The sequence below is a fragment of the Zalophus californianus genome, chromosome 9 (assembly GCF_009762305.2).
Source record: "Zalophus californianus isolate mZalCal1 chromosome 9, mZalCal1.pri.v2, whole genome shotgun sequence".
Lineage (NCBI taxonomy): Eukaryota > Metazoa > Chordata > Mammalia > Carnivora > Otariidae > Zalophus > Zalophus californianus.
Window position 1 is genome coordinate 45461182 of NC_045603.1, and position 26500 is coordinate 45487681.

Below are 26500 nucleotides of genomic sequence, written 5' to 3' on the forward strand. Positions count from 1 at the left end.
AGGCAGCGGCCATATCAATCCCCTGAGGATTCTGTTAAAATGAAGTTTTGAGTAGGTAAGACAGAGATGAGGCCCACTGCTCCGTAGATCTCGGAGGTGCCCGCGCTGGGGTGAACACATTCGGATAGCCGGGTAATACACAGCATGTGGCCTCCTATCTTTATCGGCCCCAGACTGTCAGTAGAATTAATAGGCAGATGTGAGCTGTTTCAATTAAACACAAACAACGCAACCCCTGACTTTTATTTCATATTCTAAGGACATCATGAGTTCATCCTGGAATGCAAAGTATGGCTGAGGTTACGATTTCAGGTTTCAAAATGGTTCAGGAAGAGTATCTGCCGTACGCCTGCAGGAATGCCGTGGGACACCAGTCTTCCCAATCCTCCTTTAAAAAGCACTTCATGTTATAATTGCACCAGTTAGAAAACACTCGGGGGAGTGCAGCCTCAGGCTTTGGGCCTCTCTGGAATGATTCTTCTTTGCAGCCAGCGTTGAGGAGCCCCCGTTGGAGATGACAGGGCTGGGCACGCACAGGGCTGATGTGCTCACAGCTCCTGTGGAGTGCCCCGTGCGGCTTAGAGCGCGAACATATACCACAAGGCAAATAATCAAGTGAAGAGAAAAAGAGCGACTTCCAGAGAGAGAAAGAAGAGGAACCATGACCAGAAGGGCTGAGGGGCAGGCTAAGGGCTTGACTGCGGTGCAACAAGAGCTGGGGGACTGAGTGGAGGCCTCCCGGGTGCGGGTGCGGGCGGCAGGGAGGAGACAGGTGTCATCCTCTTTGTTACTTGTATTGATACAGAAGCATCTTGAAGGGAAATGAATGGAGGGCGGATAGGGAATGTATGTATGTAATGACCACTCTTCTCAAAACTAATGCTTTCATTTTCGGATCTGCTTAAAGGAAACGGGAGAGGGACTATTAAACACCCTGAATCTGGGACAACAGTAAAACTTTAAAAGGGCTCGCTGTGGCCCCTACCTGCAAACCCAGCCGGGGGGCTCCTTTAGCTGGTACAATACAGTGTCTGTGTGGTTGGTGGCTCAGTCTATGTTTATGATACTCTTTGCCAAATCTTAATTCTTGTATCCAAGCAGCACAAAGAATGTGAGAAGATGTGGCGTGATAGCGCGCACTGCCAACATTCAGCACCTCCCACGGGTCCGTCTGCGCTCCGGGCAAAGGGACGGCTGCACAAACATTACACAGCCCGCCGATAAAATTCAGCGAGCACGGGGGGCCGAGGGTCTATCTAGATGCGATAACCATCATAATAGAAAGTTAACCCTTGGCTTTTTCACAGGGAACACATACTTATAAGGTTTCAGACACCATTGTTTTTTGTGAATCAGAAACCATAATGCAAGAGACACCTGGTGAACAGTAAATATCGAGACTGTAAGAAACCAAATCTGAACACCTTTATCAGAGAGGCACCACCCAGTTTGGGTGAACAAAAGATTCATGGTTTTCTCTTTCTCAAAGAGTTCACTTCTGTGTGCGTTCTGTTTGTGATCTTCTTTCAGCTGATAGTGGCTTTTGGTTACAAACTCTTATCCTTGTATCTTCTGCCTCACAGCTGTTTAAAGTTCCCATTGGCCACTGCCATTAAGCAGCGCCTGGACCCTGTGCCCTTACGCATACAGCCCCACTTGAGAGCCTTTGGCCTCTCTGACTGCTCCGTCCCTTTAGGAAAACGTTGGTGCAACAAAGGAGGAGTGATACTCTGATGGCTTTAGGGAGCCCCTAAAAAGGCAGCAGACCTGTCCCAGGCCACAAAGGGGCCCTTGTGGGCTTGTTTATCTATAGGCCCATGAAAACCTAGGAAGTCACTTTGTTTGACTGGACTAAAAAGCTTAAAATTGTCTCAAGCACAGATCTGCTTTCATTAAGGAAAAAAAAAATCAAAGGAGGAAAGTATCATCTTCAATCTCACATTCCTCCTTCTCTTGTATCACCTCAGTAAAAGGCATTAAGCAAACTATATGTAATTATTAACTGATGGATTCCTTTTTTTTCTTTCTTTTTTTTTGGAGAGGGGGAGGGGCAGAGGGAGAAGGAGAGAGAGAATCTCAAGCAGACTCCCCTCTATAAGGGGAGTGAGCTCACAACCCTGAGATCATGACCTGAGCCGAAATCAAGAGTTGGATGCTCAACTGACTGAGCCACCCAGGTGCCCCCATTATTAACCGATGGATTCTTTATAATACTCTTCAGCTAGAGCCTGCAATATTTATTTGGCTTTTTTTCATGCATTTATCTCCCTCAGCATTCTAGACCAGAAACCAGTATTTTGTTTGACAGGTGTTAAGTAAGATAAAAGGGGACATTACACATGCATATGTTGGAAATTGTGCAATAGATTGTAAACACTGATACATTCTGATGAGATGATTTACTAACCAACTGCTCATGGCTTAGTCTTGCCAAATAATCACCGTGAATAATTGCCTACACCCCAAGCTCTAAAACATCCTGCTTGTAAGAAAGTTCTTTTTGTGAGAAATAACTAATTTTTATTTACTCAGAGATTCTAAATCAATGAAGAGTGGAAACTCCTGACAGAAAACCTGTGTGTTTGGAATAAGGAACAGTAACACCACTGCCGTGTTATGTTTGTGGATGTGTCTGTGCGTGAAGCTGAGGTGTGTGTGAGTCTCTCTGTGGGACTGTTTGTATGCCTGTATGTGTGTGTGTGGCGATGGGGAAGTTGGGCAGTAAGGCTTCAAGACATACCATTAGATCTCAGTTTACGGCTATGAGGACCCCTGATGTACATACAGGACTTGAAAAATTAAATCTGTATTGGACTCAGCAAACATTTTACTACAAAGCAGCTCAGATCACCTGAAAACAGAATAAACTGAAGATGCCAAGCTGTCTAGATTGTGACACTCCTTTTTCTAGATAAAGGGAGAAAGCATTCTCTCTGATTTGAACTCCGGAACTAAAATATTACAGGGGAAGGCAGGACAAGATCCTGGACGTTCTGTCCCTTGATGCCAGCGTATCCAAGAGGCTTTTCACGGCGGGTGCTGTGACTGAGTATCTGACCTGAAACTCCAAACTCCAGCACTGGTCCCTCCCACACGTATTGTTTAATGAGGATTCGAAGGATTGTTGCTCTAATGAAAAGTCTCATTCACAACTTCTTTAGGTATGGTCCCCAACCAAGGAATTAATGAAAATGGTCATTTGGACATTTCAGTGCTCCTTCCCATATTGATCCTGAGAACACTGGCAATTGATACTTACAGGGACTGAAGGCTTCGCAAATTCTGCAGAGCTTCCGTCGGTACCTGTCTTAGGTGATTATTCTGCAGCATACTGCATATGAAAACAAACGAAGAAAAACATTAAAGAAGGTTCACAATAATTAATAATAATTGGCCGTAGCAGTGCCAGGCACTGTTCTAGGCGTCAGGGAAACAGCAGAGCATCAGACCAAGTCTTGGCCCTTGGGGAGCTTACATTCCTGTGTGGAGTAAAAGACAATTAAAAATTAATGGATGTGTCCATAACATCAGACAAGGGATAGGTACTATGAACAAAAAACAAAACACGGTTTTGGGATGGATGGCTATGAGGGATGAGATTTTTTTTCTTTTTAAGATTTTATTTATTTATTTGACAGAGAGAAAGCGAGAGAGGGAACACAAGCAGGGGGAGTGGGAGAGGGAGAAGCAGGCTTCCCGCGGAGCAGGGAGCCTGATGCGGGGCTCGATCCCAGGACCCTGGGATCATGACCTGCGCCAAAGGCAGACGCTTAAAGACTGAGCCACCCAGGCGCCCCAAGGGGTGAGATTTTTATCTTAAAGGTGGTCAGGGAAGATCTTTCTTAGGAGGTGATACTTGAGTGGAAACTAGGATGGAGTCATGGAGCAAATTCTGTGAACATCTGGGAAGAATTTCTGAGAAGACGGAGGAGTAAGTGCAAAGGCCCAGAGGCGGGGGCTTGTTTGACTCATTCAAGGAGCAGCAAAGGAGGAGTGAGTGAAAGCAAGAGGCTGGGAGAAACTGAGCCATCTCAGGGAGGACTTGTAGGCCACAATGAGTCTTTTAAGTGTGATGAGAAACTCTTGTTGAAGGGTTTATGTAGGGAAATGATATGCTCTAATTTATGTTTTTTTCCTTTTTAAAAATTTGATTATAGTTGACATACACTGTAACATTAGTTTCAGGTGTACAACTTACTGATGTATCAGTTTCTACATCATGCTATGTTCATCACATGTGTAGCAACCATCTGTCTCCATACATCACTATTACAATACCACTGACTGTACTCCTTATGCTCTGCTTTTTATTCCTGTGACTTATTCATCCCATAACTGGAAGCCTGTACCTCCTACTTCCTTTCACTGATTTTGCTCACCATCTCCAGCCTCCATCCCCCAGCAACCATCAGTTTGTCCTCTGTATTTATACGCCTGATTCTGCTTTTTGTTTGTGTATTCATTTTTTCAGATTCCACTGATGAGTGGAATCATGTGGTATTTGTCTTTCTCAGTCTGATTTATTTCACTTAGCATAATACTCTCTAAGTCTATCCATGTGGTCTCAAATGGCATGATCTCATCTTTTTCGTGGCTGCATAATATTTTCTCTCTCTCTCTTTCTCTCACACACACATTTCCTTATCCATTCATCTATTGATGGACACAGGTTGCTTTCATATCTTGGCTATCATAAATAACATTGCAGTGAAGACAGGGGTGCATACATCTTTTCAAATTAGTGTTTTTGTTTTCCTTGGGTAAATACCCAATACTGGAATTACTGGAACATATGGTATTTCTATTTTTAATTTTTTGAGGAAGCTCCCTACTGTCTTCCCCAGAGGCTATTCTGATTGACATTCCTAACAACAGCGTTCGAGGATTCCCCTTTCTCCACATCCTCACCAACACTTGTTTTATTTATGCTTTTAAAGGATCACTCTGATGACTATATAAATTAGACAAATGGAAATATGGATACAGTAGGAAGCTATTAAAAATATCCCCTCTTCTTGTGTGTGTGGTCATATTTTAATAGAAACTAAATACTTTTTGTGAAGTTTTGTGCTTTTGTTCGCCTGGATTCAACAGTTTCAGAATGTGAGGACTATAGAACAGAAACACCTGGTAACAATGAAATAAAAATATATCATTGCTAGTAGGGAAATAGCAAGGAAAAAAATTTCCCATTAGATTCCTTGTATTTTGCTATCTTATTCATAAATGTTTGTAACACCATAATTTCACAGCCATTCCTTCTGTATTTCATAGTCTCTGTAAGCCAGAGGCAGAAGACTATTTTAGGAAAGCAGACATTTTACAGAAATATTTCTGCTGAGGAGGCTACTACTTACATTTGGATCTCTGAAACAGTGTGCCTGGTTCTCTTCTCTCCACAATGGAAGTTTCTTTTCATAAGATGCCTAGTTGGGATCCAACCCCAAGTATGTCTAACTCTGAACTTGATGTACGTTCCACTGCACCTTGCAGCATTCTCTTGAGGCATATTTGCTGAATGTCCAGAGTCTCAGGTTGTATGGTGTATGGTCTGATTAAGGTATGGGTAAGACAATGGGTTCTTGAATCTGTCCACCTCTTCCTTGCCACTAGCAGAGTGGCCTCAGGGAAATCATCCAGTTTCTCCACATCTCAGTGACCAATGATAATAGCCACCCGAGGGCTTCCTGTGATGATCTGATGAGTGAATGTACACAGAACAATCCCTGCTGTATGGTAAGCATTCCATAAAGGTCGGCCCTTTCTGGATGAATTGACAGACTCCTTGTCAAAACTAACAATGTAATGAGATCATACTGGATATGACATTTTAATTAGCCAGAAAAAAAAATGGGCAGGAAAAAAAATCTGTGCCAGTGGTTCTCAGACTTCGGGGTTCATCAGACTCCACTGGAAGACTTGTTAAAACCCAGCGTGCTGGGCCCCACCCTCAAAGTTTCTGGTCCAGTACGTCTGGGTAAGAGCCAGAGAATGTGCATTTCTAACCAACTTGCAGGTGATACTGGTGCTGAAGGGCAAGGTGCTACACACTGAGAACCACCCTATGCTAGACTAAGTGATTTCTGGTAGAGTATTTACACCTAAACTTGAGGCTATATTGACCTTGGAGATAAGGCCTAAGTTTTGAGTCTTAGGGAGCAAACCATTTAATCTCTCTGACCTTTGGTCACTTATCTGTGTAATGGGAATAGAATAAGATCATCTGATTGATAAGGTGTTTGAGGATTAAAATATGAAGGTATTTATAACACTCATATATACAAATGTGAATTTGTATACAAATAAGACATGAAAAATACTTAAAGGTCATAAAATTTATACTTTTCTTATCATGTCTGAGATTCTGTTTAATAAAGAATAGAATTATGTCGCTTGTATTCCAATAGTTCGCTGAAATAATTTCATAATTAAACTTGAATTCAACTAACATTTTATAAATCAAGAATGTCAAATGTATTGGTTCCTTATGAACAAAGTCAAGTGTTAGGAAGATCTCATGCTTCACATGCCTGTTAGGGAATTGGGAAAATTGTAGCTTGAATTCTGTATTTTGCATAATTTACCTGAATATTAACATTTTACATTTCTAGGTTATTTTACATTTTTCCAAGTAGTTTTAATATATTGTATAATTTTTAACTCCACAGAATGTTTTCTAAGTCACTCATGAATTGAGTGATAAGTTTAAATGATGGTACGACACAGATAATGGACTGAATTGATGTCTAAACTTTGTAGGTAATATATTACTCTATAAAGTATTTATTGAATAGTCTTTCTATGCTTTGCTAACCAAACAGTGAAACTATTAAAATGTGGACTTCCTAAAAAATTGGAAAATTGGAGTAGAGGATAAGAGATATTCAGATGGTTTTCCGTCATTAAGTAGTTGCAAACTGTCTCCGAAGTTTTATATATCTGGTTTCAGAAAACAGAACTTAAGTGAGCTTTGCTAATGATAATTTTTAAACTACCCCTGAACTACCACTCAGCAATTTAATTTTTGAACGACTTCTACCAGTAAAATACCAAAAATACAATTTAAAAAAATCACTTAAGTCCTGAGCTCTTCCTAAAATAACTTCTGTTTAATTACTTTTAAATAACAAAACAAGAGCAAGTTATCTCCATTATATCCTTATAAGTCTCCAGTGAGTTAATTAGAAAGTTCTGTTTTTGTTTAAGATATCCTAGTGTGAGACAAAACAATTAAAGGGTTTACAGCACTATGGAGTGCAGTTAGAACAGAAAGCATTCACAACATGGTTGCTGATTTCTTTTGCAAATATTCCTTTATTCAGTGCATTGAATATAAGCAGAAAGCACCGGTAAACTGAATATGCGTTTAGGCACTTTTAGCTTTGTTTTTTATCATTCGCATACGGGTGACAAAAGAAAATAAAGCACTTTCTCTAGAGACAAAGGATGGTTGCATATTTTCTTAATTTCTTTCTCTGATTTTAAAATATTAAAAATTTAAAAATGTTTTTATTTTTAAAATTTATTTTAAAATGTATTAAAAATCTACATATATTTAAATTATTAAAAATTTGAAATATTCACTATTTCCTACAGCATCCCATACTTCCTAATAACACAATGTTTGGTTATCTTTTTTGCCAACAGGACTAACTGAGAACAGGTACAGTGCAGCAGAGGGAGATGAAATCATATGTTATAAGGGGACTTCATCACATCCATAGCTTGATCCTTTGGTATCCCTTCTGCCTAATTGTTCTGTGTTCAGATAGCAAGTAACTGCTGAGACTCTGTTGTAAGTCTACGTGGGAATGAGAATTTTGGCTACTTGTACTTTTCCCCGGTTAGTTTTACCCATCACCTCCACATGGCTTTGGTTCTTGTGCTGGGGGGCAGAACGAGAAGCCGTTCCCTGACTGAATGGCTTACACGAGAAAATGAACCTTGGTTGAAGAGAGCCTGGTTCAGAATTCCATTGGACTGGGTATTTTGCAATGCAGAACCAATAACTTCTTTTTTTTTTTTTTATGAGGCCAATATACAGGGGTAATCTTAAATATTAGTGATCTTCCAGAGTTCACAGTAGCAAGATTTCAGGTATAACAGAGTCCTAGTCAAGGAGGGCTATTGCTATCTTTATTTTCTCAGTGGACTGGATTACTATTCTCTCTCTCTTTTTTTCATCTTCTCTCTGCTGGTCAGAGACCCGGATGAATATAACTTGGATATTACCTTTCTTACCATGCTAATACTGTAATCAGTTCTTTCTTTCTTCCAATGACTTTTGGACTTTATAAAACATGTGGAAGAGTTGTCATGAGCATAGAAACAGGCTTGTCTTCTTCTGCATTGTACCTCTAGTTTGGTCTTAACCCTATTGGACCCAATTCTCCCTTTAATACCAAATATTTTATAATGCCTCATCTCTTATATTTAGATAAAATTCATTAAAATATAGCCTATTTACATACATCATTTTGAAGAAAAAAATCAATATAATGTACTGCCCTAACTATATTATGAAGGACAAATAAAAGAGATTTATAATAAAGTGATACATGTGTCATTACACACATGATGTTCAGATAGGAGACATATTTATGAACGAGTCAGACGTTTGCCTCTCCTTTTGATGAATAAGGTTGGGCATGAGAGAAACACCATGATCAGAAGCTATTCGGGACAAGAACAGGGAAACGAGATTAGAGGTCTAGATGGATACTGAGTGGCACATCACAGGACAGTTTACTTCATGCCAATCATCTGGAAAACCAAAGACATCCCCACAAGTTTCCAAAACACTCTGTGGCAGGCAGAATGACCATGGTTGAGAACCACTGTTCTCCTACCAAAATATTTTCAAAATATTTGACGATTGAATTTGCCCATTGAATATTAGTGTTTAACTCAGCAAAGTAAAAGGAAGAGTGAATTCAATTCCTGGCAGGGGTCTTGCTCCTCCAGGTTCCTCTTCACATGGACAGCGATCTGCAAAGTCTGAAACTGACATTCCTGCGCTTACAACTTTTCCCTGGTTCCTCAACACGCCTAGAACATGATCATGCCCATGCTTATTTGACATGACACACAGGATCTCTGGGACCAGAACGCTTTCTATCTCTTACAGGAAGCCAGTCTGAACCATCAGACCAGACTAAATGCTTCCCAACCTCTGGAGTTCCACAGTGCCCTGCATATATTTCTAGACACACTTTTCAGATGAATCAGAGATCTGTTTGTTTGTGTTTGTCCTACTATCCTGATCCCACAACCTATCACTACATTATAAACCCTTCAAGGGCATGGACCATACTTACTGATCTTCGTATTTTTAGTAATAATCTGTTCAATGCCACACACACACACACACACACACACACACACACACACACACACACACACTTTCTCTCTCTCTCTCTCTAGCTCAGTATACCCAAAATACATTTTGTTAAGCGAATTAAAATAATTGCTTGTAGTATAACTTATTTAACAAGTATAATAACAAGTATTAACAAATGCTTTGTGGTATATATCTCAACATTGAAAAAACATCACTTTTCTTTGTCTTACCTAAACTCGATTTATTTATGATGCATTTTGAATGGTTTGCTGAGTTCATGGAGATATAGGTGCATTAAAGAGTTGGTGCTACAGCTCAGAATTTTACCACATAATGAATTAACATTAGGATTTGGTAATAGGACAACTTAAAAATATTTCTGCCTAATAGAAAAAACAAGTTAACAGTAGGGGGGACCAAACTCAACCACCTAAGCAGACCAAACAATGGTTCTGCTGTTAAATTTGATTTTTAACAAAATGTTGAATTTAAATAAAAGTGCTTTTCTAATAGCCTCTCTATCCCTCAGGTCAATGAAATACATTTTCCATTAAGGAGAAATATATCAAATGCCTTCTTAGAGTTCATAACTTTTATCTCAAAGAAAGGAAGTAAATTCAGGATATTCTCTGAGATAAAATTTTCGTGGTATGACTTTCAACTTAGGCTACCTATTTTCTCTACCTAGGTGATTCTTTTTCCTACACAGAATAAAGTGAAAGAAATTAAGCAATGAGTACTAGAAGGAGGTATTCAATAATAATGAGTTTTCTGATGAACAAACTGGGAAGTTGGGTATTAAATAATAAGAAAACCACTTTTACAAGTCTCAATGAATGAACAATTCTCAATTAAATACTCAGTGTATCTGTTACGGACTCGGCTTTTCTCTATTCATAAGTGAAATATAAACTTGGTCGTGTTTTAGCTAATCCTTATTCGGTGCATTATAAGGAAACAAGCCTGACAAATTGTTTGAGGCTGTGGTCTCATTATGTCAGCATCATAATGATTTATTCACTTGGTGATCACAATGATTCAAGAAACTGTCCCCAACTTCATTACACAAAAGGAAAGGGAATGGCTTCTTAAAAGTCCAATTTGATAAGTTGCTTATTTAGAGGCAATTTTAGAAATTAAATTAGAACAGGAGGGATGGACTTTTTTTTCACACACAAATCCAGCCGGTCCTATGGTACCAATGAGGTAGACTTGAATTTAAGTGAATTAGCCTATGGTTCTAAATAGCTTATTAGAGGGATTCAGTCTTTACAAGTTAATTACCATCTACTTGACACTAAAATCAGAAATATAACAAATAAAAAAGAAATATAACAAATAAGACCCTGTTTACTTACAGAACTTTAAGACTGTAAAGGCCAGCGAATGCTCCCTTGGGAATGTATGTCAAAGAATTTCCGGCAAGACGTCTGTGGGTTTCAAGGGAGAGGAGAGACAGTGAGCATAGTTTTCTTCATGTGGAATTCATTTAGTTGTTAAGAAACGCAACAGAATTTTGTTCAAACCACAAATGTCAAAAACAACTGTAGAGAACCTTGTCTTGTTATATTTTGTGAAAAGCTTCTGTAAATTTCTAATCAAAAGGCTGGCAAAAGAAGTGCCTACAAAGAAATATAATAAGTTATCTATTTTTACACTAAATCGTTTAATAGCTTAGACTATATATGTAGCTCTCCTTTCTAAAAAATTTTATATGAAAGTTAGTGCCATATAATAATCTTCAAAAATTGTAATGTCAAACTGTGATTGTCACATGATTTTTACAATTTTTCTGTAGAAGTCTAAATAAATCAGATAATCAAACATAAGAATTTTTCTGTTGCAATTATCCCACAAAATACCCAACTTTCTTGCTAAATCTGGCAAATAAGATGCAGACTATCACAGTTAGTTTTTTCTTTTTCTTTTTCTTTTTTTTAATTAACATATAATGTATTATTTGTTTCAGTGGTACAGGTCTGTGATTCAACAGTCTTACACAATTCACAGCGCTCACCATAGCAGTTACCGTCCCCAATGTCCATCACCCAGCCACCCCATCCCTCCCACCCCCCTCCACTCTAGCAACCCTCAGTTTGTTTCCTGAGATTAAGAGTCTCTTATGGTTTGTCTCCCTCTCTGGTTTCGTCTTGTTTCATTTTTTCCCTCTCTTCCCTTACGATCCTCTGCCTTGTTTCTCAAATTCCACATATCAGTGAGATCATATGATAATTGTCTTATTTTGCTTCGCATAATACCCTCTAGTTCCACCCACATCATTGCAAATGTCAAGATTTCATTTTTTTTGATGGCTGCATAATAGTCCATTGTGTATATATACCACATCTTCTTTATCCATTCATCTGTTGATGGACATCTAGGCTCCTTCCATAGTTTGGCTATTGTGGACATTGCTGCCATAAACATCGCGATGCACGTGCTCTTTCGGATCACTACATTCACAGTCAGTTTTTTCTAAACTCTATCGGGAAAGGGTATTTTAATCAACGGTTCAATTGGAATTGTATTTCAAAATGGTATTATGCTTAAAAAATTGAAAACAATAAAGAGTGTTTAGTATGAAAGACATGAATAAGGTTTATTTAGTGGAAAGTTTTGACATCATTAACTGGTAAAATTTAAAGAGTGTATAATATTTTTCTAAGTGGGAAACAGCCAAGGTGAGAACATACGCAAAAAGATGGACAAGGTGTGGTACCGGAAGCACCTGGTTCAGTACTTTTCTGGCAATCACATCAAAGCCATAACCTCAGGTGTTAGATGGTTCCACAAAATGAAAAATCCAAGAACAACACAGTGACTCAGAAGAGCACAGAACCTTTTAAGGAGCTGATCACATTGTAGAAGGGTGGGTAAAGCCGGCAATCAAGACACCCGCATGTTTTCTTGACGGAGGTGGAGGTTGGAGTAAAAGGGTGGAGGGGCCCACTTGAACTAGTGCTTATTCCTGAAGGGCCGAACAGCTTCAAATTTGTATTTTGATATTATCTACAAATGAGAGATAATTCAGTTCCACTGAGCTCCACTGATGGGACTGAAAAAAGCCATTCAGCATACAACTTCAAATATGTGTCCCCGGGCTAGTCTGCATCACCAACAAGCTGGGAGTATTGAAATAAATATTATCTCATAAGCAGCACCTCTGAATAGCATGTTTGGTATGTGTATTAGAAAGCGTAATTTGCTCGATCCAAATTAAATTGACTTAAAATCAAAATGTATCACAATTTTTGTAATCTTGCTTTTATTTTTTTTAATTTTAAAATATATAACAAGAGACTTGAATCTGAGAAGAAGGTCTGCCTATTTCGGGTCTGCAGCACCAACTTGCTGTGAGCTGTTAAGTAAGTTTATATTGCTGAGATTCATTTTCTCACTAATTACATGAAACAGTAAGATAAGGTAGCTACTCAGGTCCCTTCTATCTCCTACACTCTAGCACTTCTCTCTCTCGTCTTATGTTTATTTGTGTTTGTGCCTATTTTCCCTCTCTTAACAAATATAATTTTGTTAAGATTCAGATAGCTCTTATATGGTACTCCTCCCGCATTCCTCATGGTGCCTAAAGACGTCTTTTTCAAACTGTAAATAAATCTAGTGGCTTGGAATAGAATTAAGAAAAAGAGAGTAGAAAAACAACAGATTGCATTTTCTACTCTAGTAGAAAAGTATCTTTTTATGAAAGCTTTGTTTTGAAACATGTTTGTGAAACTGGATTGAGGGGAAGAAATGGATTTCTTCCTGTATATGGTCAGAAAAGTTTGAAGGCCACTAGCCTAGAGCATAGTATGTATGCCATTAACATGTAATTCAGCTAATATTTAACCAGGGTGGTTTCAGAGGTGTTTTGTTTATTTCCTATAAAGTCTTACTAGAAAACCCTCTTTAGACTATCACAACTGGCTTTCCATCCAGTCTCCCACACTGAATCCCTCCCTATGCCCACTTATTCTGTGTCCGCCACCATCTTTGTAAAGCCAACTCTGATTATATCACTCACCTGTTCAAAACCCTTCACCAGTTCTCATGCCAAATGAAAAGAAATGCAAAGTCCTCAGCTTCCTCTCCATAATTCCCTGATCTGTGTTCTATGATGTAGCTCCACGAAACCGTGAGACTGGCTTTTCCTAACTGTGCCGTCCACCATCTCCCTTCTGGTCCTTTGCTCTATCTAAAATGTTCTTCCTCCTCTCCCTTCCTGTCTCTCAAAGCAATTTCATTTCTTAGTTTTCCAAATGGATGGGCCGGCTCTCTATTTTGAACCACTTTGGTAGCACTTTGTGCCTCTCTATGGGTTTGCTGGCTACCTTGTGTGACAGTGCGTACCTGTCTTGTCACACACATTCCCCTGAAAGTGGGAATTCTTTCTGTATCCATTATAGGGCCTTGCATAGTGTCCGAAACAGAATAGGCTGCCCCAGTAGTGTCCAACTAATCATTTGAGTAGAGACGACTAAATGTCCCCGGCAGCCATTGCCCCCTCCTTCTAGAATAGTACCCGTTACCCAGAGTTCTAGCCCAGTATGTGGTCACCCAGCTAGAGACTACACTTCCCAGCCTTCCTTGCATCTAAACATGGTAATGTAACCAAGTTTGGGTGTGAGTGAAAGTGAGGTGTGAAAACTCCCGTGTCACCTCCTTAGAAGGAATCTGCTTACCCCCAGTGTTGTCTATTACAGGAAATTCCTGCAGAAGTGGTACTGGCAAGACAGCACTAATGATTCTGGTGTGGAGAACACTCCACCCAAGGCAAAACAAGGGCAGCGAAAGAGCCAGAAGGAACCCGAGCCCCTGGATGACTTTAGGGAGCAGAGCGGTCCCCTCGCCCTGGCGTCCTCTTCTGATGAGTAACAGAATCAGTGTGATCCCTTGTTGCCCTCTGCAAACAAGTCCGTGATTGAAGGATTATGAAGCTGGCAAGGCTAGTAAACCTCCGCTGTTAGAGACCTTACTAGATGCCAGGCTTGAGGAGCCATGTTTGCAAAACCGTTCCAAACTGCAGCATCCACTCTCCTCTCCTTATCTCCCTTTTGTCCTTGTATCATGAGCTTGCACTTGGCACCCCTGAACGCTCACAGCCATTGCATGTTGCTGTTTCGAACAGTCACGCTAAAGTCGGAAGACGTTTACTTTATCATTCCTTCAAGCAATCTTTGCAGATCCGACAAGTATTGACAGAGGGCCTGCCCTGTGCGGTCGCTGCGGTCCGTGCAGAGATGCAGCAGTGATCCCCAGATGGGTAGAGCCGCTGACCGCACGGAGTTCCCTTTCTAATGTGGAGAGATGGTCATTAACGGAAACACAAAGGAAGACCACCACACAAAACAGACTCTGAAAAAAAATATCCAAGGCGAGGGGATGAGAGCAATGCGGAGGACAGTGGGCGATTCTTTCAGATCCGATGTGCGGGGAAGCCTGTCTGCTGAGTGGGCATTTCAGCAGAGGCCTGAGACATGCAGGTATATATGTGAAGGGAAAGTCGTGCAAGAGCCCCACGCTGGGAGTGGGCCTGGGGGGGGGGGTCCCGAAGCTGTGAGGTGGCCAACAGGGCTGGGGTGGAATGACACAGGGAGCGAGTGCCGGCGCGGGGACTGTGGAGAGGCGTCCAGGGCCACTTCATGCAGGGCTCCGGAGGCCACGGGAAGGACTCTGGCCAGGAGAGGGGATGCGATCAGACTTGTGTTTTAAAGTGGCCCTTCTGGGGGCGCCTGGGTGGCTCAGTTGGTTAAGCGTCTGCCCTCGGCTCAGGTCATGATTCCAGGGTCCTAGGATCGAGTCCCGCATAGGGCTTCTTGCTCAGTGTGAAGTCTGCTTCTCCCTCTGCCTGCCGTTCCCCCTGCTTGTGCTCTCTCTCTCTCTGACAAATAAATAAATAAAATCTTAAAAAAAAATAAAGTGGTCCTTCTGATGGGAGCTCTTAAAGGGGAGAGTGGAGTGGAGTGGAAGCACAGGGGTAACCAGAGCAGTTCAGGTGGGAGATGCTGCTGCAGCCCCCCAGGGCAAAGGTGGCCAGAAGTGGTGGGATCTGGTGCAGAAGAAAGAAAACTCCAACCAGGCAATCCACTAGGGGCAGGGCGACATGTAGGCAGCCAAAAAAGAGCAACATTTTACATTTATGGTTATATTATCTATAACTCACGGTCATTTGCCTAGTTACCCAAAGTACTACGTGTAACACTGAAGTAATGAACTATGTGTGACTAAGAGCTACTTAGTGAATTAAGACAGACTCAGGCTTGGTAGATGACCACATACGACTTAACTAATCAGACTGGGCTGACTAAGAACGGTTATTTTCGCCAAAAAGTCCCTAACTATCCCTGTTCACGGTCCTAACTTCAACAGTACATTTCGAAGTTCTAGGGCACAGCTTTCTTTCTTTCTCTCCTTCTTCTTTTTTTTTTTTTACTATGTTAATCACCATACTAGGGCATAGCTTTCAAATGAATGCTTAACTCCTACTGCTGCTCATGTGTCATCACGCAGCTTCGAGGGTTCCTGAGACGTTGACTTTGGAAATGAAAACGAGGGAGTAAAAACTTTATTTACTTTATTAGTTGAAATTATTGTTAGGGCAGATACTTTTCTGTTACATTTCCTGAAGTCTAGCTTACTTCTTTCACATTTTCTTTTCTGGGCAAAGACTTTCAGAGCCCTTGAGTCTGTATTCAGAGCTAACCTGTGGAACCATGAACCTGTGTTATGAGGGGAGTTTGTCTTAAAGGAATTTTTGATGTGCTCTTAGCTATTTGCGAGGCCGGTGGAAGATCTATCTCATTGACAAAAAACAATAGTTTAAGGAAATCCCTGGATCCTTCTCATTTCTTTACCATGTGGGATGGTTTTAGTAATTCTAAAATTAAATACATATAAACTATAGGGGGGAAAAGGCTCTCAAATAAATACATGAATAATTAGAACTGCACACAAATCTTTCCTGTGACGATCTGAACTAACAAAATCTCTGGCAACTATGTTCCAACCCCAGAGACCCACATACCATTTGTCTGAGAGTTGGATTTTTTTTTTCCTGTTTCTAAAATTATTTCATGAGAATATCTCTTCCAACATCTTCATTTCTATAATAAGATACAACTTATTAAGAAAAACTTTTATATATTTTATATGATCTAAAAAACGTTTTCATTCTTAAAGATATTGCTCCACATGTAAGACTCATATTGTCCCGCTGTTGTTAGTGTTACTGACTCAGCTACCATAAAAAGAAAAAAAAAATCAAATTATAGTAGACACATGCCTCTTCAACTAAATCAAATAAGTAGATGTTTTGGTGTTTAACAACCAATTAAAATATCTTTGAGAGTCTATGTTTCTTTTAATCTCTATGATAGTTTGAATCTCTAAAGAAATCTAAAGGATTTTTTTTTTTTTTTTGGTAGCTTCATTTTGTAAAAAATGGAGAGACGAGAGCAAAGCAATCAGATGCGACCTCTAATTTCTGATTTCTCTTCTCTGGATGTTGGCCTGGAGAGGGAGAAGCATGTGGGTAAAATGGAGTGTGCACGGTGAGTGGAAGGGGTGCTTGACCCTGTGCTCTGGCGAGGGCCTCAGGAAAATTACTGTGCGGGGAACCATGCTCCAACGTGGGTTTCCCTGGCGGAGTTCCAAAGGCAGAAGAGCATTTGCAGGGCTAAGTGAGAGGGCCTTGCTAGTTCTACCAGGCCTCCTGGGTCAGTTCTTGTGAGAAATTTTGCCTTGTAATTCTTAGGAATTCCCCCCCCCCCCCCCGCCGCCTTTCCCTTTTTGGTTTTCTTCCTTCTCACCATTAGTGTACAGTAAAGCATAATAAAAGTCCCTTAACTTCCCTGGGCCTTATCTCACTTATTCTTTTAAAATGATAGGGTTCTGGGGTGCCTGGGTGGCTCAGTCATTAAGCATCTGCCTTCGGCTCAGGTCATGATCTCAGGGTCCTGGGATCGAGCCCCGCATCGGGCTCCCTGCTGGGCCGCAGCCTGCTTCTCCCTCTCCCGCTCCCCCTGCTTGTGTTCCCTCTCTTGCTGTGTCTCTCTCTGTCAGATAAATAAATAAAATCTTAAAAAAAATGATAGGATTCATTCACAGAAGTTTTCTCTGCCCTCAAATTGTTTTTCTGCTACACGTGCATTTCCTACTTACCTTCATTCTTTTCCCCCTCATCCTCCCTCTAACCTGCTGTTTTCTTCTTGTTTATTATAAGATTTCTTTATTACACATTACTAACATTTTATTTTATTATTATTTTTTACATAACTTTTTTTTAAAGATTTATTTTTTTGGGGGGAGTGGAGGGACAGAAGGAGAGGGAGAGAGAGAATCTCAGGCAGGCTCCCTTCTGAGCATGGAGCCTGACATGGAGCTCCATCTCACAACCCTGAGATCATGAAATGAGCCAGAATCAAGAGTCAAATGCTTAACTGACTGAGCCACCCAGGTGCCCCTATGTAACATTTTTTAAAAAGACTTATTTATTTATTTATTTTGGAGGGGGGAGTGAGTGTGTGTTGGGGGAGGGCAGAGGGAGAGAATCTTCAAGCAGACTCCCCACTGAGCATGGAGCCCAATGTGGGGCTCAATCCTATGACCCTGAGATCATGACCTGAGCTGAAACCAAGAGTCTGACACTTAATCGACTGAGCCACCTAGGTGCCCCCCAGCCCCCATGTAACATTTTAAAAGCATTTTCCCATACTTCATATCAGGAGGTAGATCAGAGATTATTACACTCCATATTTTGTAGGTAAAGATACCAAAGCTCAGAAAGGTTTTATGTAAAATGAAAAACATCGTCACTTTCCTAGTTTTATTTAAATGTAATCTAGTCTTAGGGAGCATATAAGTTATGTAACAGCAGGGCTGCTTAAATAATCAGAGAGAATGAACTTGAATGTGATAACCCTTATGATTTAAAAGAAGACATTTCTGGGGCACTTGGGTGGCTCAGTCTGTTAGGCGTCAGACTCCTGATTTTCGGCTCAGGTCATGATCTTGGGGTTGTGAGATGGAGCTCTGAGTCGGGCTCCGTGAGGGGAGTCTACTTGAGATTTTCTCTCTACCTCTTCCTCTGCTACCCCCACTCTCTCTAAAAAATAAATAAATAAGTAAATAAATAAATAAGTAAATAAAATAAAATAAAATAAAAGACACTTCTGGCTACTTAGCAAATTCAGGCTGGCTCCTAGAAATTACTGCTTTATTTTCCAACTTTTTTTACCAAGTACATGAGACCTGGACAGCACACATTCTATACTTGCAAAATTAATTTGTTCTAGAAATTTGGTGAGGGCTAACATCAGGCTTGATGGTAGAGTAGTTTCCCTCCCTCTTCCAATTCTGAAGCTCTGGATGACACTTGCTGATTTCCAGTTTTCTGGGACTATTTTCCTTCTCTGTGATTTTCTGATATTTATTTTCAGTGACTCTGTTACTATTTTTAAACTTCTTTTTCACTCTTCTGAGTTGAGATTCACCTGAATAGTTGTAAACTATCACTTAAACATAAAATCTCTAAAGTCTTCTATTTCTGTACGATGTGTCAAAATATTCTCATATGAAAAAACAACATCATAGTCAATTCAGATTGGCTATTCATGACTCAACTCTATTGATTAAGTGTTCTTATTGCTTTTGGGGCCACCCCACTGATGAGTGTGGCTTTGGGTTATACTCTTAAAGGAGCCAAGAGTCTGGATGATGAAGACTTAGACATAAACAGGATGAAACTCACAGTCCGATGTACTCTACTAATCTTAACTCTGCAGACAATAATGCATCATCGTTGTACTTGACCAAGCTTACCATGGTGGCTTTTCTTTTATAAGATGCCCATGCTAGTCAGAAGGGCCCAGATGCTTAGAGTTTAACCCGCTGGTATTCATCTTTGGTAAGGTTTGCTGAAGCCTATTTAGCAGTTTTGGATGCAAGGATTATGAAATTCTATCAGCTGTTTTCCTTCCCATCAGAGGAAATAAGTGTCTTTCCTAATATGCCTCAAGAAATTGTGATTTTCAAAAAAATGTGGTTTCCACCCCTCCTCCAAAAGTTAAGCATATCCAATTGGTCAAATCCAGTCAGGAATCTTTCTCTCTTTTCTTTTTTTTTTTTTTGTGGATTTATGAACTGTCCATTTTGTTTTCATTATTAGGATAAAAATATTCAGATCTCAATGTTCAAAGACTAAGACCATTGGAGCAAATAAATGAATTCTTCAGGGTAACAGAGAATAATACTTCAGTGGGCATAAAGTCCTATGGTTTCTTTAACCACAATATTAACTCCTTTGTGAAGCTTCCCTTAATTACTTCAGTCCAGAGTCAACTTTCCTGTAGGACATATTTTATACAATGCTGTTCATTTCCTACCTTTTTCTTTGTAGTCTACCTGATTTGATTATAGATTCCTAAGGTAAAGACTCTTATTGCCTGCCCAGAGCAGGTAGCTGAATCAATAGGTACCGGTCTTGTTTCTAAAGACAGTTGGCCATAGTGCTACAGGTCTGTCATAACTATTCCAAGACGGCTGGCTAGTCACATAACCAGATCAGGAACAGCTAAAGAATATGCCTCCGTTATGCATCAAATTTAAATTCAGCAATTTCTTTGAGTACTTTTTTTTTTTAAGATTACATTTATTTGAGAGAGAGGGAGAGAGAGCATGAGCAGGGGGAGGGGAAGAGGGAGAAGCAGACTCCCTGCTGATCAGGGAGACTGATGTGGGGCTCGATCTCAGGAACCTGAGATCATGAGCTGAGCCAAAGGCAGACACTTAACCCACTGAGCCACCCAGGCAGCCCCTTCTTTGAGTGCTTTCAATATGCCACGGAGAGTGCTTTGCAGCATACAAGTAATAGCCACCTTTTATTAAACATCTTGTAAGTGCCCGGCACAATGTTAAGTAGTTTACATACATCGTGCTATTTAATTATTGTAAAATCATATTAAACAACATGATTATCCCCCTCTTACAGAGGGGAAAATGAATCTAAGAGAGGTTATTTGCTCACACTTACATAGAAAAGTTTACACAAGAGAATTTGATACAATATAGCATTTTGGCTCAAAAATTTGAGTTTGTAACCATTACTTCAGTTAAAAGTAGGTTGACCTGGAGCTTAGGTTGGTCAGGAAAAATTACTCTAAAACAGGAAAAACATAAGGACACACATGCCTGCATCACTGGGGTTAAGGCCGTAAGAAAACTGTACTCACTGCTTCCTACTCAGATTCTTCCATTGCCCTCCAGATCCTGTACAACCTTATTGCTCTCACCACTATGACTGGTGGTCTCTCTTTCTTCCTGCTAGCCCCTCTTTTAATTCTCATCCTCTAAACAGAGATGTTACTTAGGTTTCTGTCCTCACACTTTTTCTTTTTTCTCTGGTGGTGCTCAAACTTGAGTGTGCATTGTCATCGCCTGAGAAGCCACAAAAATTCAGATTCCTAGGCCCCAACTCAGATTCAGTGACTCAGAGTTTCTAGGGGGAAGGATTCAGGAATCTGTATTTTAAAATAAGCAGCCCAGGTGATTTTAACATGGGTAGAGAGTCACACTGGGAAACATAGAGCCTATATCTTCTCTCAAGGTCCTCATCTGCCCCAGCACCTTCAAAAATCACCTCTTTGGTTTTTTGTTGGTTTTGTTTTGTTTTTTAGAGGGAGAGAGAGAGGGGTGGGCAGGGGCAGAGGGAGAGAGAATCCCAAGCAGGCTCCATGCCCAGCGTGGGGCTTGATCTCATACCCCTGAGATCATGATCTGAGCTGAAATCAAGAGTCGGATGCTTAACTGATTGAGCCACCCAGGTGCTCCAAAAATCACCTCTTTGTAGACAACTCTGTAGTCATTATTTCTAGAACAGACTCATCATACTCCAGACTCACATTCCAACTGTGTTAACAACATCTCCATTTGGATGTCCTACTGGCACCTTACACCTAGTATGTCCAGAACCAGACAACTTCTGCCTACAAAATACCAGTTGTTCCCCTTGAATTCCCTGTTTCACTGACTGCACCTCACGAGTCTCCTGCACCTAATCTCATAATCTTCCTCACAGTCATCTCTCACCTTCGGACTTCCCTTCTGGTCCCCACATTCCATCAACTGCTGAGTCCCTGATTGTCTTCCTGCACTGTGATGCTTCCATATATCCCAGTGGGTCTCAGCCCACCTGTAGGGCTTTAAAAAATATTGTCAGGGTCCCCACTGAGACCCATTAAATCAGAATCTCTGGGCATAAGCCCCAGTAAAGTAGTTTTAAAGAATGGTCCAGGGGATACTAATGCATATGCAAGGATTTTAAACTCTGGAATAGTTCTCTCAGTATAGTATTGATAAGATCAACTAGAGACCTTCAAGGTTTCCATCCCCAGAAATGATGATTCATTCATTACTTGTTGGGGGAAGTAGGAGAGGTCATTAGTTAATGGGTTTTAACAGTTATCCAGAAGAGGCAATAAGAACCTGACCTACGTAGTAATAAAATAGGGTAAACGAATGGGAAAGACAGTGTGGAATTATGAGCTCTGGATCTTGGAAACTGGCTGATACCAGGGGGTGAGAGAGAAAGAATTGCAGAACACAAGAAGTGAGGGACAGACACAGTGATCACAAGTTTGGATGATAAGAATGCTTATGGCAAGCAGGAAAGGCAAGAGAAAAAGCTTGTTGGGGGGCTGGACAAGTCAGTCTGGTTCTGCACTCGTTAAGTTTTCAAGTATTGGTGGGGTAGGTGGAAGTGTCACTTGGCAGATGATTCTCAAAGTGTGGTCCCTAGACTAGCAGTGTCAGCATCCCTGAGAATGTGATATAAAGGCAAATTCTTGACATCTCCCCCCCCCCGCCCCACTTCCAGCCCACTGAAGAAACGCTATGGTGGGGCTAAGCAATGTATGGTTTAGCAAGCACTCCAGATGATTCTGATCTCACTAGAATTCGAGAACCACTTGCCTAGAGTAGTGACCCTCAGATTTATTATGCATCGAAATCACCTGAAGAGCTCATTAAAGGCAGCTTCCCGGGCACAATCCCCGGAATTTCTGACTCACTAGGTTGGAACGGGGCATAGAATTTGCATTTCTAACAAGTTCACAGGTGGTGCCAATACTGCAGGTCCGGGGACCACACTTTGAGAATCACTGGTCTATCAGTCAAAGACAAAATAAATCTGAACTAGGAATATTGATTTGGTGGTCATCTATCTTAACAAAAATAGTTTAACTGTTGGGTTTTTTTCCCCAGACGACCACAGTCATTTCCTAATGGGTCTGTAGCCTCCTGTCAGGTCCCTCTGCTTCTGTAAGTCCCCAGTCTCTTTGGCATACAGAAATCAGAGAAATCTTTTAAAATCATAAACCCTATGATTTCATTAGCTGTACACAATCCTCCAGTGGCTTTCCATTGCTCTTATTTGAATTCTGTAGGTAGCCTGATTGGTCCTGCACAGTCGGGTCTTTGCCTTCCTTTCTAACCTCACCCCATGTCAGTCTCTCTTCCTCTCACTCAGTTTCAGCCACAGTGATCTTCTTCCACGTCCAGAAAACGTGTCACGTTCTTTCCTACTTCTGGACGTCCACTCACACTATTCTTTTGCCAGAAACATTCTACCCCAGCTTTTCAGACTGCCAACTTCCCTTCATTCTCCTGATCTCAGTTTAGATGTCATCCTCTTAGAGAGACTTTCCCTCCTTGTCCTCCCTTGTTATTTATTCTCTACCTGTGTTTGTGTTCTTCAACACTCTTGTTACAATCATCGAATATCATCGGTGCTAGTTTCCTCACTTACTGTGTCGCTCCAGTAGAATGTGAGCTCCCCCAGGGCGGGGACCTGTTGAATGAGTGAGTGAACCATAGCAGGTCCCATTCTCTCTTACGTTCCCAGCGGCTCAGTAAATATGTATTCAGTGAATGAACTGAAAAGTACCCGAGAAAGGAGACAATAAAACGAAGTGCAATAATCTGGGGGAATGTCTACATATTATAGGAGTTGGGAGCGGAGGAGGAAGGATGCTAAAGAGAAAAAGAAGAGGAGCCTGGAGATAGGGCACTTTCAGAACACTGCCCAAAATGTCGTAACGAAAGATACATACACGTGTGCACACACACACACAAAGACAGATATTTAAATGTCTATCTCCAGCTATATGGAAAGACATTCGGAAGAGAACTAAAATAACTGCCATGGAATAACATTGGAGAAAAAGAGCTTCCAAGAGGCAGCATTTTTCATCATTTGCCAGATCTACGAAGACAAGAGACCGAACACTGTGACAAAGCCCAAGGGTAGGAAGAGCATTCATGGGCATGAAGGTGTTTTCACTTTACTAACAAATCCAATATGTGAATTACAGTTTACCAAAGTTCTTTCATCATCATTTCATTTGATCCTCAGAAAAAAATCTCAAAAGGCAGGCAGGACAGCTCTCACCATTTTCAGCAACATGATGAGGAAGTAGAAGTAACAAGCGTAGATTCTGCTTTCAGGAAGTTTGGTGGTATTTCTCATTACAAATCTCATCTGCAATAATCGGTATCTACTATTTATATAGAGATTTATATAGAGATTCCTCAAGGCCAACCATAATATGAGCAAACAGTTCCAGGGAACAAGAGTAACTTAAAAACAGACCTCCCTAGAGCTTCTCGTGTTTCCTTGATGGCTAAATCGAGTATTTGATTCCAATAGCATTCGAATCCGGAAAGATTTTAAACTACTACTCGGAAACAAAGGCCTTCAACTCACACTGTTTAAAATGGTAACAGTTCATTTCCCCCTCTGGTTTAATCAGACTACGAATCTAAGTTTAATGGGACCTGTAGATGTCAGCATTAGGCATGCTCTGCCATTAGCTCCTAACATCTGAACACACTCTGAGGGACCAAATGTAGGCTCTTCTATTCGTCCAAATAGCAAACATTAACATAAGTCCCTGGTAGAACTGAATCAACAGAACTGAGAGAGCACTGTTGGAGAGAAATGCAATTAGCGCTCAGGATGTTTAAAAACTCGGTAAAGAACTATTCTGCACTAATCGTGTATATCCATTAAAGCCCACAGCTCAAAACAGCTTTTCCTTCCCAAGTCCTGGATCCCTGGGTTACTGCAAAATCAGGCTCAGGAAATAGGGAAGAAAGAGCTTAGAATCTTCTCGAAAGTGCTCTCATTTTACTAATACAGCTCGGTAGGTGAATCAGAATTTAGCAAAGTTTTCTCATCACCCTTTCTTTCGATTCTCAGAAACATCTCAAAAGGCAGGCAGGGCAGCTCTCACCATATCCCCTGAGGCCCAGGGAGGTCAAGTGGATTATCAGCTAGTAAATGGCAGAGATGAGACAAGAGTCCCGGGCTTTGCCTTTAGATACTGCGCTTTTCTCTCTACACAGCGCAGCCTCGCCACACTCAGATATAGTTTTTGTTTTTTTTCCAAAAGGAAAAGGCTCTCCTTCCTCTTGCAATAATAGGACATTTGGCCTGTGCACGTCTGGTCACCATGTAGATTAAAAAAAAAAAAAGTAACAGAGGATAAACAAGACTTGAATGTGCCAATACATGTGGCCCAGGTAGTAAGCATTCCAGAATGGTGTGAGGGAGGGGAGACCATTAACGGTGATGGCTTTTATTCTTCTTAAATATTTGCCTCAGGCAGTCACTTTCTCCAGGGTTATAATATACATATATTTCTAAACACTGACTCAGTGAGTACCTTTAGGGCTTTATGGATTCTTAGAGGATTTTAAACCTCGACACCTTTGTCTAGCTCCAGGGATGGAGGAGGGATGAATCATGGCTGTCCACACAGTTTGTTTTTTTATTGTTTTTTAAAAATATTGTTTTTTTTAAACAAAATTTTTTTGTTTAAAAACAAAATTTTTAAACAAAAAAATTGTTTTTTAATTCATTTAACATAGTTAAATGAATTAAACTAGGGAAATGATTAAGTGGGGGGCAATTAGTGCGAATGGGAAGAGCGGTAACTTGCCTTTATTAATAGTGATTTTTAACAACTGAGTTTTGTGCTGGGAGTTTTATTAATATCATTAATAGTATCAGTAGCACTTATCCTATTTAATGGCTGAAGAGATAAAGCATAGAGATGAGCTGAATAAACTGAATGAAGTACTTTTAGAACAGTGCTCTATTGTCATAACAAAAGACACACACACAAATGACAGATATCTAAATGTCTGTATCTAGAACATATAGGAAGGGGGAAAAAAAGAGAGAGAAGGAAACAAACCAGGAAACAGACTCTTAACTGAGGGTTGCTGGAGGGGAGGTGGGTAAGGGGGATGGGTTAAATGGCCATTAAGGAGGGCCCTTGTTGTGATGAGCACTGGGCATTGTATTTAAGTGACTAATCACTGAATTCTACTCCTGAAACCAATTTTACACTCTATGTTAACTAACCAGAATTTATATAAAAATTTGGGGAAAAAAATGCCTGTCTCTAGCTGTATGGTTGTCATTTGCTAGTTCAGGTAATATACTATATAAAACAAGCTGCTTAAGTATATGCATGCACTTGTAAAAATATTCACTAAGGTTTTGTACCTGTTGAGCAATGCTAAATTGGTGGTAGTCTACACCTGAAAATCCTGGTGATACTTCTCCATAGCCAATAAAAGGTGATGGTAGGAAATTAATAACCTGAATATCCAATTTCACCCTGCCTGGTAGACAGCTCTCTTTCTTTTTCATTCCTCCACATATGCACAGACAGACACAGATATATGGCAGAACTATCATTACAAAACTTGGTTTAAACAACACTGTCAAGGATTCAACTGTGCAAACCACTGTTCCAGGTACTATTAGAGAAAAGAAATGCACAGACGAAAACTACACACAATTCCTAACACTCCCTCTACTTTCTGAAGGCGGGTTTGACCATGCATGCTTGCCCACTGCATGATCTTGAACCAGTTCCTTATTTCCTCTGTACTTCATCTTTTTTTTTTTAACCTATGAAATGGGAACAATAAGAATATCTACTTTTATGGGATTGTTAGGAGGATTTGTGGGAAAATGTGTATAAAGCATTTTGAACAGTGCCCGTACAGAGTAAACGACTATTGTAGTCATTATAATGATAATATACTATTATCTTGAAGATCTTATACTCTAGAAGAGAATATAGACTTACACAT

The 26500-nt window shown here is 40.5% G+C and overlaps 1 protein-coding gene across 2 annotated transcripts in view; it reads right to left on the minus strand.

Annotated features, from left to right (window-relative positions):
- Positions 1-26500, minus strand: part of LGR5 (leucine rich repeat containing G protein-coupled receptor 5) — a 124615-nt gene that overhangs the window by 38610 nt on the left and 59505 nt on the right. For both annotated transcript variants that reach the window (XM_027594962.2, XM_027594961.2), the window contains exons 3-4: positions 10699-10770; positions 3260-3331 (exon numbers count right to left, since the gene is read on the minus strand). In XM_027594962.2, the coding sequence (XP_027450763.2) occupies positions 3260-3331; positions 10699-10770 (144 nt within the window). The remainder of the gene's footprint in view (positions 1-3259; positions 3332-10698; positions 10771-26500) is intronic.